General features: G+C 46.4%; 1 protein-coding gene across 1 annotated transcript in view; it reads right to left on the bottom strand.

Moving 5' to 3' along the window:
- The window catches only part of CD38 (CD38 molecule), a 28904-nt gene extending 12338 nt beyond the window's left edge, over window positions 1-16566 (bottom strand). Inside the window, exon 1 of the mRNA XM_054582240.1 lies at window positions 16057-16566. Within this exon, the coding sequence (XP_054438215.1) occupies window positions 16057-16319 (263 nt within the window). The 5' untranslated portion in view covers window positions 16320-16566. The remainder of the gene's footprint in view (window positions 1-16056) is intronic.
- Window positions 16567-19387: the final 2821 nt, after the last annotated feature.

Below are 19387 nucleotides of genomic sequence, written 5' to 3'. Positions count from 1 at the left end.
GAAAAAGGAAGAGAAAGAAGAAGGAAGAGAAGGAAAAAGCAGCAGTAGCAAAAGTCATATGCCAGCTGCCTTTTAATAACAGAAACTAAAAGATGTTCTTACTATTTGCTCTTATTTCATTTGCTAAAATGTAGTCACACAGCCACAACCAGCTACAAGGAAAGATGAGAAATGCAATCTTTAATCACACTGCTAGCATCGCCCCATGCGGCAGGCTATTCAACTGCCCTGGCCTCCATTTCTTCATCTATAAAAAAGAGAGAGTAACACTTCCCTGGTGGGAGCTTTGTGAGGACTAAATGACAACACATGGCAACCGCCTGGCTCCCAGGAGGGCTCTCTTCACAGACGTCCTTCAACTTCCCCACAATCTGCACAGGACATTTCCACTGTATCCCTGCCTGCCTCTCAAAGCTATGCCGCCACCCCATTAACCACCTGGCCTTCTGCAAACATTACACATCTAAAGAAAAAAGTTATCCCATTTTGTACTCCGGTGTCAGTCCAAATTTATGGGTCACCATCATGGGACGTTAAGACAAAAAGTGTCTGGTGGTTATCTCACTTCAGGGGATCATATTTGAATTCCATTCATTTAATTCGGTGGCCTTCCCAGCAAGTCCCTGTTCCGATTCCAACTCCCTCCTCACATTCTTCTTCCTCTGTCCTTAGCCGCCTCTGCAGGACTTGAGGTTGGACAAAGTGTAGAGGAGAGACAGCTCTCAGAGATGAAAGAACAAGAGAAAATTTTCCACAACAACAAAAAATTTGGCAGAAGAGAAATTAGCTTGCACTGAATGCCTACCATATACAGACATTTTCATGAGCCTATTCTCATCAAATCTCCTGAGAGTCGATGGAGTCTCACAGAGAACTCACAAAACTCCAACGCCATTTTTATTCTTCTCTGATATATGGACCCCAGTTCAAAAACATTACCATCGGTGTTCAAAAAGCCTTAGGTGAAAAAGTTAATGAGTCCCTGTTTAGAAGGAGCAGAGGTATAGAACATTAGAGCTGAAACAGTCCTTGGAAGAGTTTATAACTCAGCTGTCTTCCCTTCCTCTGTCTTACAGATCAGAGACTCCTCCGGGCCCCACAAATAAGATAAAATGGACAAAGGCAATACCAAGTTTGGGGCAGACATTATGAAGCTACTTTCTGTCCTTAAAATCAAAAGCAAACATTTCACCCTGGATGTGCAAGTCAGCATGTCTACTGGCATCGATGGATAAGTAGGTAGATAGATGATAGTTGATAGGTGATAGATGATAGATGATAGATGATAGATGATAGATGGCAGAGAAATAAAAAGGAATTAGGATGACAGTGTACAGAGATGTCTGCAGTACTCATTCATACATGTCATCGCAGAAATGGGCCTCAGGATCACAGGCCTGGCCCTAAAAAAGGAGAGGATTTCATTTAGATATTTGCAAAAGTCCAGACGGTCCCCCTGGGCAGAGCGCGGTTCCATCACATCAAATGGCAGCCAAGCGAAAGCTGTCTGGAGTGAGTTGGCCGCGGCCTTTGGGATTCTGTGTCCAGCGGAGATGGAAGCGATCTCTCTGACTGGAGGCGCATCATGGGAGGAGTTAGGCCCATTTCTGCAAGGCCAACATATTGTTTTTCTTCAGTGGTACCTTCCTGCCAAAATTAGAGGCCTTAGTTGTGCCACTTCTATGGAGACGTGTTGCTGAGGACAGGGACTGGGGGACGGTGGCTTTTAGTTCGGGGACTAGTCTCCAGAGTTTAGCGGTGTCTGTGGCCCATCCCCAGGGGTCCCCTGGACCGGAAGGGCTGTCGAAGTCTTTCTGGTCTTGTGGTCCTCAGTTCTGGCCATGGCTGAGGACAACCTGCAGGGCTTTGGAAAAGATACAGGCCCCTGACCCTAGACCAACTCAGTTACAATGGGGACGACGGAAAGAGCGGAGCCTGCTGTTTTCCACAGCTCCCACTCCCACCCCGCCAGCCCCTGGACAGGGCTTTTCTCCTTCTTGCCTCATGGATTTGGCTATGGGAGGTACCTCATATAAATGGATTCATACAATATTTTTCTTTTTGTGCCTGGCTTATTTCACTTAGCACATTGTCCTCAGGGTTCTTCCATGTTGTGGCATGTGCCAGAATTTCCTCCTTTTTTGAAGGCTGAGTAACATTCCATTGCAGGTGTTTACTACACTGGCTTATCCGTTCATCAGTTATGGACACTTGGTTGCTTCCTCCATCCGTTCTTTGGTTCTACAAATACCTACTTACCAAGGGCCACTATGAGCCTCACAACAGGCACAGGGCTGTAAAGAGAAGTAAGAACCAGTTCTATCCTCAAAGCACTCATCTTATGGTACAGGACAAAGAGCAAAATTAATTACAGTGAGAGCGCTGGTGACTTGCCCAAGGCACTGAAAGGAGAAAACAATAAATAGCAGAAGAAAGAAAAAGGATTACACAAAACAAAACCTAAAACCTCCACTAAATGACTCAGTATCCCCTTTATGAAAATGCTTTTCCTTTGCTCAAGCCTCCAGTTGTTGTAACATGTGAAATCTCTCTACATTTGTAACCGCTGTGAGTTTCTATCTGACCACGCTCTGGCTTTGCTTCCTTGGGTGGGGTCCAGAACAATGAAAGGTGTGTAGCCAAGAAGCGGGTGGGTTTCATAGGGTGGCTCTGCCCAATGAAACACAAAGCAGCCTTTGGACAATGTGTTTACACACAGCTTGGAATAAGGTGGGGAATGGTTATTTTCTGTGGAGTGAAAAAAGTAGACTTCAACTTAACAAAAAATAGAAAAAAGAGTGCATATCACATGCGTGCCTTGGGTTCTCTCTGGGAAGAGGAATAAAGGGGAACTTCCACTTTTGCTCCATTTTTCTCTTTATTGTTGGTTTACAACAAAAATGGATCCATGTAGTATCCAAAATGGAGGGTTAATTTTTTTTAAATTTAAGATATAGGATGAGAACAATCAATTTTTAAAAACCGAAGGGAAAAAACCCACAGTAATCAAACCATGTGATACAAATAGTTATATTGAGCTGCTTTGGGACCTGACTTTTTTTGTATTTTCTATAATAAACATATATTACAATCACGGTTCAAAACACAGCTTTCATTTTCTTAAGTTGCTTGAGCTATTAAACCACAAACATTTGAGGATCTTGGGAGGTCTTAGAACAGGGGAACCGCAGACCCAAACCCCCTCGGCTGCCACCTGTTACTTTTGTGCCCTCCCCCACGTCTCTGCCTACAAAGTGTCTCTTCTCATCCCTCATTCAGTGAAAGACAATCAATCACCAGGCGAGACTTGGCATCGGTGCCCCGGCCCCATTTGCCAAAGCCTAATGATGTGAAGGAAGGGTTGGGGGTGGGCGGTAGGGCCACAGGCTTCTTCCAGGGGCGCCTTCTCTCCACTTTAAATGCTTCCTATAGCAAGGCTGCATCATCAGGTCACTCGCTCACCAATCACAGATCACACCCAGAACCAATCTTCGTGAAAACTGCGAAGGAGACAGGTCACTGAGCAGCACAGACAGAGCAAGGAAAAGACGGCTTATCCTACATATGCCCTTGGGTCCTGCCTGCCTTTCTGCAGGGGACGCACCCTGCCTAGCCCAGGACAATAAATGAGGCCACTACGTGAGGCTGTGCGGGGTTCCTCACACAGCTGCAAGGGTTGAAGGGAGGAAGCGTCTCCATTTTATTCCCCAGAGAGCTCTACAGTTTACATGCTTTCCCAGCAAGTCATGTCTCACAGATTCCGAATGTATTTTCTGTAAGGAATCCTTGAACCAAGGGCCTCCTGCTAAGGTGCTGAAGAGACAGGTCTCTTTGTCCTAGCAAATATCATTCGTGGAAATACGTGCAAGTCCAGTGGACAAGAAGACCAGTGCAGCTCACGTGCCTCCCTTTCTTTCCCCGGGATCCTCTCTCTTTCCAAATTAAGTAAAACCATCGCAGGCCAGCTGCTTGCTCCTTCCTCCTTGGGACCGAGAGGGTGCAAGGCGGTACATGGAGACGTTGGCGGTGCAGCAGGGGAATGCAGGTCTGGACACTCAGGAGCCAGCCTGGCACTCACCGTGAGGCCTTGGTGTTGGATGGAACATAGTTCAAGGGCACCAACATCAGAAAAGTCCACCGTGTGACCACAATAGAGCACAATGTCAACAGATAAAAACAACGCCCAAATGACCAAAAAATGACCAAACATCCTTTTATTGCAGCACATACAATGCCTGCTGCTTCTTTAGCAATGACAGCTTCAGCTTTGCTTCATCCCTCCAGACTGGTGGATAGAAAATATTAAGACACCCTATCACAGAATTGCCTGCATCCCTTCTCCTTCTTGGTAGCATCCGTGCAAAACCAGCCTTCTTGAGCCTTCCTCAAAAATCTCTTAAAACAAGCCCAAATCCTGTAAATCCTTTCTAACGTCCTTGAACTGAACCCTCCCCCGACCCTGTGGGTCCCCGTAGTGAGTGTTCAGTCTTCTTGCAAAGAGCCAGAAAACCCACCCTTATTCAACTGCAGTGTGTCCCTGGTGGCCTGGGGTTGGGGGCATTGGGGGGCAACCGGCAATCTCAGATAGGATGGTGCACAATCAAAGGCCTGTGGAAATCAGCATGCTCGGCCCAAGCTCCAGGAACAGCTTTTGAAGGTCTCTATTTGTTAAGTTTTGTTGCTGAGCTGGAGTCTTAGCCTGATAGCAGTTTTCTGTTTGCAGAGTGGGCTGGGCACAAATATCAGGATTCAAAGTCAATGGCCCGTCTGCCCCCTTCTGCTACTCTGCTCCTTCCAACAGACCCCAGATAGTTCCTCTCTTGCCCTATTCCCCACGAGTCATGCCTTCCTGTTCACTTCTCACCCTTTCTCCCTACCTTTGACCTTCCAGGTAGGTTGTTTTCAGGAGCCAGAGGCAAGAGGTAGGAGCAGAAGGAAGAAGGGAGCATGCTGGCCAGGTGCTAAGTGCTTAACTTACGCTCATCCTGTTTCCGTCTCACACAAGCCCTCTGGGGAGGATGCTAGTATTACTCTTGTTTCAGAGCTACTGCAGCTCAGCGAGTTTTGGAACTGGTCCAAAGCCAAGCAACTGCCTCCCATTCCAAACTCTGCTCTTTCTTCCAAACAATGCTGCCTCCCACAGGAAATTTAAACTCAGGGACCTATTCTCCCAACCAGATTGCTCCTAACAGAAATGAAGATCTCAGACCCCAGAGGGGTTGTGATTTCCCAAGGTCACAGGAGAGGTTGAGGACCAGAATAGGACACAAGTATTCCCAGGCGATGGATATAGTGAATGGGGTAAGAGGGGATGGGCAGAAAGGGTTAAAGTCTCATGTTATAACATCTATGCTAAGGTGAAAAAGCAGATGTATTTGGTGGTTAAATCCATTTGATATGTTGTCAGGCTACTTCAGGGTTCAAAACACCATGCAGTCGTCTTTCTCTAAACCTACACCCTTCCCACAAATAATTATATTTCAAGTCCCATCAATAGAACATCATCGCCTTCATAAGGTGTTGCTCACCAGGGAAAGCTCACACACCTTAAATCCTTGTTCCTAAGAGCACTTAGATCTTGAGGGGTAATTCCATTCATTCTATGAATTTTCCTGCTGACAAGTCCTGCAGGGCAGGTTGTCTTGGCCCAAAGAAAATGAGCAAGTTAACTCAATTACCGTTATTTCTCACATTTGAGGCTATCGAGTGGGTATTAAAGGCAAAGACTGCCACCTTGTGGTAGAGGTGAGTCAATGGTGAAGTTCGCTGAGGCACCTGGGATTTTTTCAGCAGCCTTAAAACCAGAAGACTCCTCAGGCAAAAGGAAAGCTTAGAATTCGTTAATTCATTAACATAGAAAATATTTATTGAGAATCTATTATGCGCTAGGCAGATTTATGAACATGTAGGATATACCAGTAAATAAAACAGACCAAGGTCCCTGTCCCTGTGGGAGTTTACGTTCTATCGCAATGAGACTCACAATAAACAATGCTATAGAGTCCTTCAGATGTATTTAAGTTCCATGGAAAAAACTAACAATAGAGTGAGATAAGTGTGTCAGGAGAGAAACAGAAGGAGGCGGCACTAATCAAGATGGACAGTAGATGACATTTGAGCAAAGAATTGAGACATCCAAGGGAAGAGCATTCTGGGCAGAAGGAACAGCCATAGCAAAGGCCCTGATGCCTGATATGTTCAAGAAATGCCAAAGAAGCCAGTGTGGCCGCAGCAGGTTGATCAAGGTGAAGAGTAGACGGAAATGAAGTCAGAGGATAATGTCAGGCTGTGTGGGGCTTCATACGCCATTGTAAGGAATTTGGCGTCTACTTGTGGTGAACTGTGGAGCCACGGAGAATTCGAAGCACAGGAGGCCCCTGATACTGCTGAAGTTTCAAAGGCTTTCTCCGGTTGCCTTGCTGAGTATCGTCTGAAAGAGGGAAAGGCAGAGGCAGGTAGACCAGTAATCTGGGCAGGTGCTGATGGTGATCTCGACCAGCATGGAAGCAGTGAAGAGGGTCAAAAGTGGTAGATTCTGGGTTCACTCTAAATTTCCCAATGGACTGGATGTGGGATGCTAAAGGAATCAGGAGTCAACGAAAATCCAAGGTTTGGGACCTGAGACCATGGAAGGATGGAGTTGCTCTTAACTGGGATGAAGAAGGCTTTGGATGGAGGGAACATCGATTAGTTCAATTAGCTCTGAATTCTCCTCCTAGGGCTGCTTTCACTGTGCCCCATAGGTTTGGGGTTGTGTTTTCATTTGTTTCAAGATAGATATTGATTGCTTCCTTAATCTCGTTGTTGACCCGTTCATTGTTCAGTAACATGCCGGTTAGCCCCCATGTCTTTGTGTGTTTTTCAGCTTTTTTTTTCCGGTGATTGATTTCTACTCTCATACCATTAGGTTCAGCGTAGATGCTTGATATGATTTCAGGTTTCTGAAATTTATTGAGACTTGTTTTGTGTCCTAACATGGTCTATCCTAGAAAATATTCCATGTGCACTTCAAAAGGATGTATATTCTGCTGCTTTGGGGTGAGGGTTGGGGATTCTTAATGATTTTATCTTTGCTTTTGTGTTTTGTGAGAGAGGTCCAGCTGGACATGGGAGTGTGCACCAGGGGCTGGAAGCCTTGGCTCACATGTGGTCCCACCTGGACCTGTTTCTCCACCTCCCCAGAAAGGTTCCCTGCCCCCAATGGCCACTGCCACCATCTCGCACCAGCAGGGGCCCGAGAGCAGGAGGGTGGGGGTCAGGCACACCTTCCTCATGTGCCAAGTTGCAGGGTGCAACCCCTGGCACCTGGGAGGGTCTGCTCTGTCCCTGCCAGTACCCCTGTGCCCAAGGGAACTCGACATTAAATAGCAAGTGAAAATTACTTGGCAGGTGGAGCAAAAGACCTCAGGAAGAAGCAAAAGCTTTCTTCTGAGTTTTGAACAATGAGTCCCACATTTTCATGCGCACGGGCCCCCCCAAACCACCTTGCCAGCCCTAACTCACTGTAGGATATCGCCAAATTTTCTAACCTCTCTCAGGCTGTTTCTCCACCCATAGAATAGGTGTCCAGGCTTTCCTGACAGGATTCTGATCAAATTTTGAAGGAACCAACTATAGAAAGATATTGTACACAGTCTATAAACATTGATTCCCAGCCTTTCTTTCTTTAAAATTTCTCAGTGAACTTCAGCAGCTGTTTCCTGAGGGTTTTCCTTCCAAACAGAAAAGGAAAAAGCAAAGGTGACACAAGTTCTCATTGTGTTAAAGGACAAAAGTTGTTTCCAGGGGAAAACCTCACCTCTTCTTTCAGAGATTAATTATGACACCAGAGCAAGGCTGGAGGCCGGACTTCAGCGGGGAACACCACGGACCTTTCTAGGAACAACACACCAGACCAAAGAGCACAGAAACGACGTTTCTCCTTCTTCCTCTCCTCTCATCTCTGCCATCTCTCACTCAGCCATTGAACGTGCCTGCCTCGACACTTCCAGATAACCTCTCCTTCTAGAGGATTCTATCCCCAGAGCTACATTTGTCCAAATGTCTTGGTAGCACCACAAGCCCCACAGCTCCCAAACTCAGTTGATTGGCATATGCGCTCTGCTCCACCCTTCCTTCCACAAATAACTCAGCCCTGAGGTTGACTTCCTTCTTGAGACCACAATAGCACCCAGGCCCCACACTTGCAGCCTCGTTTTGCTTTCCTTATTTATCTTCCACATTCAGTCAGGTGCATCTCAGACTCTCTGGCCACTGGTCTCTGCCATCGAACACCAGAATGCAAAAGGAGGAGGGCTGGCGCTCACCGAACCTAGCACTGAGGATGCACAGGTGAGCATGAGGCCGGGCGATGCCCTGATGGAGTTCAGGGTCCTACTGGGGATAGATGTTGAGCAGGTGGCCATTCCATCACCCCCAAAACAAAACACGCTGGAGTTCTGTCCTGTGCAGGTACAGCCACCTTCATAGTCCCCTGTGCGCTGAGAAAGTCCAGGTAGTGAGAGGTCCAGACCCTCCCACGAGTGGAACCATCCCACGGTCCCACAACCTTTGAAAAGTGCTGGTCCATCAAGTGGCCCCATCTTCCCCACAGGAGGAGCATCTTATCTGTCCCCCAGGGCCTGTTCAACAGGATATCATACACTGTTCAGAACACACCATAGCTGACACTCGGTCATAAAAGGAAGACCCCAGACGCTCCCTCTTTCATGAAGTCCTTCCTAACTCTGTCCCGCCAGTTGGTGATGCTCGTTTCTGAAACTCTGAAGCCTTGTCCTGGCACTTGGCTCCCAGAAGCTCATGTATTTCCTTGTTTGATAGCTACCTGAGTGTCTGAGACAACCTTACAGGACCCAGCAAAGGCCAACAGCACAGAAGCACCCCCACCCCCATCCCCGGGCCCCTCTCCTCCGCATACAAGCGTATTTGCTGCTACAGATCATGCTGCCCTGCGGTACTCAGTGCCCAGGCCAGTCCCTCCCCCACCACCCCCGCCGGACCCCGGAGAGTGTGACCTGTGTTTTCTTCCTCCCTGAAACCCCCGTGCCTAGCCCAGGCACCAGGCACCCAGGAAGTCTTGACTAAGCGTTTACTAAGTGTGTGCTTTTTTGTACATTTTCACTGGGTAGAAGTTAATAAAATGCTAAGGTCATTAAAATGAGAGGCAGAGGGAAGTAAAAATGAAGAACTGGTCCCAAGAAATCTTGCTAGAAACTTTGAAGAGAAAAGAGAAAAAAAATTGTGAAATGAAGATAAAGGAATCAGAAAGATAGTCACTGTGGGCACAGAAATGACCATGACAAGACAGGATGAGATGGATGAAAAACAGGCTCTTAGAAAGTGTCTCACTGTACATTTGTTTCGACCAGCACGATGTAGACCTGATTTCAACTGAGCAAGCACCTATTAAGAGACTCTAATGTGATGAGCAATGTTCTGCGAAGGGCACAGCAGTGAATAGAGCAGTTCCTGCCCTCCAGGACCCTAGCCCCTCTTGGGGCAGGGATGGGAGAGCTGCCACAGAAAGGCCTACTCCCACCCCCAGACAGACAGCAGCTCTCAGGATGGATGCCTGCAGTTCATGGCGAGGGCTAGTTTTCCCCAAGGGGAGAAAATTCATGGAAATGAAGCCACATCATCTAGGTGTCCCCCTTGAGGCTCGCGGGACGCTGGGTGCTGGCTTTCCATGTCTTCCTGCAGGCTCTGCCCCCGTCTTCCACATTTGCTGGGCCCTGATACTGCCTGGCTCCTTGGCACTTCTCACAGTATCAGTTTGCTCCCAGGAGTCTTGGGTCACATGTCTCTCAGGTTGCGCATGCCCAGCGCCATCTTGGGCAGAGGGTAGCGCCTGTGTGTGAGGCTTCGGCCAGGACGGCCAGGCGTGATCCTGTGAGGAGTTTTCTACATGTAATGCTTCTGGTTCAATTCAAAAAGGGCTCAGCTTGATAACAAAAGACAAGTTTCAGCACTAAAAAGTTGGTAGAAAGGGAGTTCTGTGGGAGTAAGAGATATTGGGAAAGGAAGCCAAAGAAAAGGAACAAGTAAAGGAGCTAAAGTCCTGCAACCTACAAAACAACAACAACAGCAACAACAATAAGACCCTCACAACAAACACACACACAAAAACCAACAAGAAGCTATTAACACAAAATCAAAAACAATAATCCAAAACGGAAATTGATAGATTTCATAGGTGATGGTATTGAAAAGTTTATCAAGGAGATACATTAATTATGTCTTTCTTTATTTCTATTATTTATAATATACTAGCTTGTATATCATTCATTTAATTCAACTCAATATTTCTGCTTATTATACTCCAGGCTTTCTTTTAGGTTCTCCAGACATTATCATTCAACAAAGAGCCCTTAGACTCAGGGAGCTTACATTCCAGGTGGCATGGAGTAGATAGGTGTCATTTGTTTGTTTGTTTTATCATTTTTAAATTTTTTTATTGTTGTTCAATTACAGTGGTCCCCATTTTCCCCACATTACTGTCCCCTGCCCTCCCCACCCCCACCTCCCGCATTCAATCCTCCCCCAACCCCGCTGTCCTTGTCCATGGGCCCTTTATACATGTTTCTCGGTGCCTCTTCCCCTTCTTTCTCCTGTTGTCCCCCTTCCTCCCTCCCCTCAGGCCGCTGTCAGTTTGTTCTTTATTTCCCTGTCTCAGGTTCTATTTTGCTTGCTTGCTTGTTTTTTTAATTAGGCTCCACTTATAGGTGAGATCACATTTTTAAATATAGTTAATGGAAAGTAATCAAGTAGAAAGAGCAACAGAGGTAACAGAAAATGCCAAATGAAACTGAGAAAACAAACGTGAACATATATGAAGGGTTAAGGCTACCCACAAAAACCTGTGCTGCTTCCCCGGCCCAGGGGTGGTGCTTCCATACCTTTTGAACCCGGGCTGTTTCAACCACTTATGGGTCTAAAGCTTTAAGAAGACCTGCCAGCCCCCACTTTGAAGCGTTTAGGGACTCCGAAGGCAACCGTGGAGAGGCCATGTGGCGCGGTCACAGGCCGGGGGGAAGCCCTGAGAAAACCCAAAGAGAAACAGAGGTACGGCCGTCAAGATGAGCCCAGGGACCATGGCTCCATCCTCTAAATGTAATTTTTTGAATGTTCCAGCAAAGTCAGTCCTTCAGGTGACCACTGCCCCACTGACCAGGGTGTGAGGCAGGCCACCCTGCTGATTCCAATCAACACACAGAATCATGAAAGATAATAACTGTCTGTTGTTTTAAGTCGCTACATTTTAGGGGAGTCAATGATGAAGCTATAGACAACCAAAACAGGAAGCTGTGCCTGGGGTGAGGCTACATAAGAGAAACCTAAAACATGTGTATGATGATTATTGTATGTGTCAACCTGGCGAGGCCATGGCACCTAGATATTTGGTCAAACATATCTGGATGTCTCTGTGAAGGTATTTCTAGATGAGGTTGACATTTAAATCAATGGAGTTTGAGAAAAGCAGATTATTCTTCATAACACGGATGGGCCTCACTCAATCAGCTGAAGACATTAAGAAAAAGGCTGACAGCCCCTCCCTACGCCCCGCTTCCAAAAAGGAGAATTCTGCCAGCAAACGGCCTTCAGACTTGAGCTGCAACATCAGCTCTTCCCTGGGTGTCCAGCCTGCTGGCTTACCCTGCAGATTTTGGACTTGTCAGCCTCCACCATCACAGGAGCCAGTTCTTTAAATTCAATCACTATTTCTCTCTCTCTCTCTCTCTCTCTCTCACTGTCACTCTGGAGAACCCTGACTACTACAATGTGGCAATACCATTGGGGACAGAGTGGCAGGCATGAACAAGGCCTCAAGGATGCTGCGTATGAAGGCTGGACAGACACAAAGGAAAGTGTTATCAGAGGCTTGGAAAAAGATGACCCATGTTACGTAGTGGTGGAAAGTTTAGTAACACTGTCGCCTGCGCTAATGTTGCTAATAAAATTTATAAATTTGGCTAAGGAGGTTTCCAAACACATTGTTAAAAGTGCCTACTCATTGTTTTCAGCTATGTATACAAGGTACAGAGAAAAAGAGAAAAATGAACTAAAAAAAAAAAAAAGAATTGTTCTTTTTTTTTGTTTGTTTTAGCAGAATCAAGAGAAAACATTTCCAAGTCAGGTATTACTGAGTTGGAAAATAAAACTGCTGGTCATCCCCCATATTTTGTGGTAAAAGTATATCAAAATAAGAAATGGCCTCAAGGCAAACATCACACCCAGGGCAGTGAGAGGAAAGCGTGTTCACAGAACCAAGATGTCGAGGATGTGACTGTGAGGCTCTAAGGCAACATGGAGAAAGAGAGAGACCCCACCTGTGCAGCATCCCAGGTGACACCAGCCTTTCAGCTCACCCCTCCCAGGTGTCATTCGTGTGAGTGACATCTGATCTACCTGGATATTTCAGCTTAGTTGAATGCTCAGATAACTTCAGCCGCAGTCCACATCACAAAAAGCAGAAGAACCACCTAGTTAAGACAAACCAACCTACAGAATCATGTAAAATCATAACATGGTTTGTTTTAAGCCACTAAGTTTTGGGGTGACTTTTTATGTAGTAACAGACTGGAAAGCTATGAAATATGAATCATTGGAAACTGAAGACTAATGAGGAAGGAGACCTACAATAATTCTATTATTAACCCAGCAGTGCCATAGTTTACTATCTTTACATTCAGCTTTACTGCATGTAATTATAATGATTATATGTGTAATTTTTATGCTGGTTTTATTTTGCTTGGTAATATATAATATATCACATTTTATATGTTAATATATAGTTTAAATAGAGACCTGTAAAGGTTAAAAGAACTGGGTCAAAGTAGAAATATCAGGTTAAATAATTGACATAAATTGCTTTAGCCCAATATAAAAAGCCAAGCAGGAGAGAGTAATCTGGCAAGGTATAGATTTCATAATTTATCAGGGAAAAGATTGTTGATATCAAGAGGGTATAATAAGGGAAATAGGGTTCCAAAGTTTCAACAACATAGAAAGAAGGAAGAAATTATTAATCAGTCATGATCTTGAGGTTAAAGTCTCCCAGGAGACAACAAAATAAATTAAATTCAAGGACAACAGACAGAAAGAAAGAAGGCACCATATATATAATATACAATATATAAAGAACTTTCATAAAAAGAAATAAACAAGCAGCTCAGTAGAAATTAGTAAGAATCTGAACAAGAAATTCACACACATGCTATACACACACACATGCACATATGACCAATAACTGTATAGAACATACTGAGACTCAGTGACAATCAGGGAACAATTAGAGGTTACTTTTTTCATAACGAAAAAGAGTTAATACTCTTCAGCGATGATGAGGTTTTGGGAGAGCATGTCCTCTGACAGATGGTGAGGAGAGTGTAAAGTGGCCGAGTCATTTTGGAGGGAATACTTATCAAAATTTTAAATATGCATTATTCTCCCCTTGATCCAGCAATTCTACCACTAGAAATCTATCCTACAGAAACTTAAGTACACAAAAATATCTGTACATGGACATTCATTGAGACATGACTCTCCCAACTAAGATGGCAGCTCCACGAGAGCCGGACCTTTGTCATTTGATCTTGTATTGTTAGTAGCTACACCACTTCCTGGAACATAATTGATGCTCTGCAAATATTTGTTGAATCAATGAGTGGGACTGATAAGTGGAAATTAATTTTCTGTCACTAGAAAATGTTTACATCCACCCTATGGAATACTATGAGCTATTTTTAAAAAAAGAAAAACAGGAGGTAAGTCTATATCCACCAGTTTTCGAATGTCTCTAAGGCTAAGTGTTAAATTTTAAAAAAAGAATAATAGTAAAAAGTTAAAAATAACATAAATTCCATCACTAAAGAGCTCATTTACTAGACTGTGATTTAAATAAATGTAATTACAAGGCAACCATTTTGATGTTAGCCTTGATCTACATTTATTGTTGAAAAATGTCTGTAATATCGCATTTCCAAAAAATTGTAGCATTTTCACCACTTAGTCCATATCGGGATAATTCCTCCTAATCCTCGTAACCTCTCTGTGTGGTAGGTAGTCTCATTCCATTTTATAGTTAAGAACACTGAGGCACAGAGAAAGTAAGTTCATTGCCCAAAGGTCCAGTGTGACAGAGCTAAGCCATGTGACCCCAGAGTTCCTTCAGTAAGCCACACACTGGTAAGTTGACCATATGTTCTAGTGATTCAGCGTAATTATGAAAAGCACCGTCTTCCTTTTCAAATTGCCTCCAGACAGGGACAATGAACTTTATGTCCACTCTACCGTAGCAGAGACTGAGTTCACTCTTTGGAGCCGATTTCTTGCAATGTACTCAAACTCCTGACTTCAGCCGGCTCATATGGAAAAAGATAGCAACAGCCTGCCTCATACAGCTGTTAAGGATAAATGATTTGATATTTTTAAGTGCCTGGCACATAGTGCCATATATAATTACTAACCCACTTATAGTATGCGTACATGTATGTGAGATATCGGGATGTTCACAAAATACTAGCAGAAGGCATCGCCTGTTAATATTTTAAATATATGTGTACGCAAACATGTGTATATGCTGAACATGTGTATGCATATATATATATGCACTTGTGTGTTTAATAGTGAGCAAGCATCCTGACAAACATTAAAGAGCCATGTGGTTTCTATGGTGCATCCTACTTGCCATGCAGATATGCCAACTAAAGGTGATTGAACAACAAACACTTAAAAATGGTAAATTAAGGTGAAAATAAAAAGGTTGCTTTTATCATTAACAATTCAGATCGGATATCACTTAATTTGACTAGCACAGTGCCAAAGGCTGAAGGAACACCTCAACTTCTCGTTTCTCTATCGATTAACTAGTTAATTGTTTGTAAACAAAACTTAAAGGGCCCTGGCAATCTTTGGACTTGAACCATTTGTGATGTTCAGGACACCTCGGGTATCTGCATTAGAACCCAACCCTCGGGCGCAAGCGGGAAGGCGCGGACGCTGGCGGTGAGGGCAGGGGGCGGGAGGGGGGGCGCTGGGGCTGAGGGTCGTCTCCCTGCTCCCAGCCCTTAACTGCGGGTGTCCTGGTGGCGGAATTGTGCAATCTCAAACTCCCAGCTTAAGATCACGGCTCTCCCTGCCGCCTTCGGCAGCCTGAGAAGTAGCTTTACCTCCCAGCGCGTTCTGCTTTCTGTGCCACTTCGCAAACGCGGCCCGTTGCCGCGGAAGCCGCCTCCTGGGAATGGCAGTCAGGAAAGGGGTTCACTTTGGAGAGAGAGATTGGTAGCTAGCTGGGCGGGGGCACGAGGGACCTTCGGGAAAGGTCCCCTAGCTAGATGTGGGCGGTTGAGGGATTGGACAGATGCGTCGAACTGATTAACATGATCATCGTGTAAATAATAGCTCAATTTTTGAAGTTGCTACTGCTCTGTTTTGTCTTGTTAGTGAGTTCTCGAGTTACATTCATGGCACGACGCGCAAGCGGAATCCGGGTGCGGTTTTCTGAAGGATGAAACTCTTTTCAGAGGTCTGGCCCATCCTGCCGCCGCGGGCGACAGAAGCTACTTACGTAGGTGGGCTCTGTAACGGGGTCAGAGACAGGGAACGGAAGCCCCAGCAAAGCAAAAACTGCCACCAAACCCACCCGGCCTCCCAGGCGCCTCTGCAGGGTTTCCGTCCCTGCGGGGCGGGGGAGGCTGCGAGCGCCGAGGGGGCTGCGGGTCGGGGCTGCTGGGCTCTGGGCACCTTGCCCAGGGGGCGGTCATCTCTGCCAGGTGTTCACAGCTGAGCTCGCCGGGCCTCAGAGCCGCGCTCTCCGCCGCACGCTCGGGGCCGCCGTGCCCCACCCCGCTCCCAGCTCCTGCAAGGGACGTGCGGAATCGCCAGCCGGGTATTGCGTGAGCAGCACTGCCCAGCGGGCTCTCCGCTGACCCAAAACAGAAGGTGCTTTGTTCCGGCAACCCAGACGGGCCCCCGGCGCGCCGCGTCCCGCGTGCAGTAATGGCCGAGCGCAGTCACCGCCGCGGGGTGCCCAGCGGAGCGCCACTGTTGCGAACTCACCTCAGCTCCGGCCGCTTGACTTGAGTGTAGGTGTAGCATCTTCCCAGAACGATCTCGGGAAAATGGGGTGTGGTGCCCTTCCCGTTCCACTCCTTGTGCTTGCGCGCCTGGCCCCATTTCAGAACTCCTACCACCACCGCGACGATCGTCACCACAACCACGACGCAGAGAATGCCGACACAGTTCTTGGCATTCTTGGAGAGGTTGCAGCAGGGTTTCTCCTCAGGCACGGGGTTCAGTCTGTGTTCGGACATGGGGTCCATTGCGGGGTCGGCCGGGCTAAGCCGGAGGACAGGACCGGCCAGAGGCTGAGCAGGAAGGGTGGCGAGAACTGCCCCTCCAGGAAACCTCACCTCCCCGTTTATCTTTCACTTGCCTTTTCTGGGCTTCCTTTCCCACCCCACCCCCTCCTTCAAACTTCCCTGGCCAGCTGGACTAATAAGGACTTGAAGGACTTTAGAAGAGTTTAGCAAAAGCGGAGAGGCAGCCTCCCTGAACCTACCCTGCAGATGCCCGGGTTACACACTACATTCTTGCACCTCCTGGCCAGCCCCACCTGTCAGATGTGGACTTCGCACTTTGGCTGCACTGCTTCCTGGAAAAGATGAAGGTTGGCTGCCTTCCTATGTACCTATGTAGAAGCAGCACCTTTCACCTGCAAAGCCATGTTCTACCTCTACTTCTTAGCTCTGACCAGGCCTGCTCAGTCCCTTCTAAAGGCTCCACCTAAGTTTGACCCCTTCTCTCAAGGGGCATCTTGGTAAAGGTCTGGGTTCAAATTTAGCTCCATCCCCGAGTTGCTGGGAGACGTAGGGTAAGTTACTTGACCTCTCTGTGCTTCATGGGGTCAATTGCATTACCCACTTCACAGGGCCGTCATGAGGATGAAGTGTGTTCATATTTACAGCATGTTTAGCGTCATGCCTGGCACAGAGTTAAGCACTGAGTAAATGTTTGTTATTCTTGTTCTGTGAGCATGTGGAGGGAAGGCCATTTTATCACCCATGGACCATGCTTAGAAAAATGCCTGGCCCCTGCAGGGAGCACTCTCAGCAGTGATTCCATAAATGATGGCGTGGCTTTTCCCACACTTCCTCTGCCCCTCCACTCTCAAGGTTCCTAGCGCTGGGGACCCCAGGCGCCTGGTGTGGGGGCAGGGTGGGCGGGGACAGGGACGGGTGAAGGGGATGGCGGAGAACTCTACAACCTCACAGAGCGAAGGTAGAGCACGCGGCTTGAGGGGATGGTAGGTTAATGGCTTTGCTGACGGTAACATGTGCGCATTCTCTTTGGATTGTGTCTTGGCAAAATGAGAAGGTCGCCTGCCGAGCATGCAGGGTGCAGGGGAAAATGCGGGAGCCCAGGAGGGCAGACGGAGTGGGGAATAAGAGAGGTTCCCCGGATGTCACAAGGGGGTCAGGGAGTTTAACAGAGTGAGGGTGTGGTTTTGGTCCAGCCACCTCTGCTTAGGAAGAAAGGTAAGAAGAGGCAGAGAGTTGATTTTCATGGGATTGGGGTTTGCCTGCTTATTGGTTCACCAGGGCTGCCATACAAAACCACAAAGTCTGCCGTGGCTTAAACAACAGAAGTTTATCGACTCACAGGCTTGGAGGCTAGAAATCTGAGATCAGGAAGTCAGTGAGGTTAATTTCCTCAGAGGTCTCTCTCCTTGATAACAGATGGCTGCCTTCATTCTGTGTCCTCACGTGGTCTTTGTGTGTCCGCACATCTCCGTTCCAATTTCCTCTTCTTATAATGACACCAGTTATATTGGATAGGGCCCACCTAGAGACCTCATCTGAACTTAATGGCCTCTTTAAAGGTACTATCTCCCAATCCCGTCACATTCCGAGGTCCTGGGAGCGAGAACTTCAACATGTTCTGGGGGCAGGGACACAACTGAGCCCATCGCGCCGGGGAGGAACAACGCAGTAAGAGAAAGGCAAGGGGGTTGGAAGTTCAAGCAAAGATGGAATTTCAATAATGAAACGTAGCACCTAAGTCACCCAGAAACTGAAGTGAGGACAAAAGGAAGGTGACAGTGGAAGAGGAGGAGGTCCCCAGGGGGCCAACAAATCGGTAGAGGAGGGAATATCTCCACTTGCAAATCACTCCGTCCAAAACTGAACTGCTGATGTTTCTCCTTCAAACCTGATCTTTTCCTGGCCTTTCCAATTGCAGTAAAAAGAACCCCCATCCCTCCAGTTGCTCAAGGTATGAACTCCCAAGTGGCTGAACACTTTCTTCTCCCTCATCCCACACACATCCACCTTGAAGTTGGTTCTTTCTGTCTGATATTAAAGATATTTGATATTTAATACAAATGATAATTAATGAGATTGAATATTCATTAAGTATCCTCTTTACTCACCTCCACTGCCACCAGCTATTCCCAGAGAAATTCACCCTCTTTCTCACCCAGGCAGAGCTCACCTGGGCCAGAACTTTCTTTTATATTAGATAACATGCAAGGGCCAACATCAGTTACTGTGTAACAAAGCTTGTCACCCACTTCTTAATGAACTGAGCTATGGGATAGGAATAGTTTCTGGCTTGTAGAATGAAACATTTAAGACATGCCACAAAAATAACCCCTTTAGAAAGGGTATTTGTTTTTGATAATAAATGTAATAAATACAGGTGGAGTAAAAAAGTCAAATAGAACAAACTAAATATGTGGAACATTATTCTTTCTCCTGCCCCAGACTCCCCTCGTACCTTATTAACGAACAGGCAGCCTATATATGTGTACAAATGAATGGAGAGATAAGCTTTTGTTCCATAAAAATTACAGCAGATTGTACACCTTGTTGTGTACCTGGCTTTCTTCACAAAGTGATACATTTACAAGACATTACCTATCAGCACATATTGTTCTACCTCAGTCTTCTTAGTGATTCCTGGTACTCTAATGTCTGTACCACGGCTTGTTTAATGAGACCCATGTCGATGGGCACCTAGCTTTTCCACTCCTTTGTTACCACATTAAATACTGGAATAAGTATTCCTGTATCTACATACGTTTCCACATGTCCAAATACGTACACTCCTCAGAGTAGACTTCCTGGGTCAAAGAGCCCAAACTTTTAAAATTTTGCAAGAATATAGACAAACCAAAGAGGTCACACCAAGAGACATAGCCCCACACTGCTTACACTTTTAGTTTTGTTTTCATTTCTGATTATGAATCAGCAGTAACTTGGAAGCACTTCAGCTTTTACTCTCTCCTTCCGTTCAGTGTAACAAAGACTTGAGAAAATAAAATCTCAGAGGACCCCGTAACCCTTTGCCTTGACGAAGTCACTTGGTTGGCGAGCCCTCTCGCTGCGCT

Source organism: Pteronotus mesoamericanus, unplaced genomic scaffold (genome assembly GCF_021234165.1).
Source record: "Pteronotus mesoamericanus isolate MK-2021 breed Mesoamerican mustached bat unplaced genomic scaffold, CSHL_Meso_final contig_68, whole genome shotgun sequence".
NCBI lineage: Eukaryota > Metazoa > Chordata > Mammalia > Chiroptera > Mormoopidae > Pteronotus > Pteronotus mesoamericanus.
The sequence above is the reverse complement of the archived record's forward strand: the minus strand, read 5'-3'. Positions and strand labels throughout refer to the sequence as shown.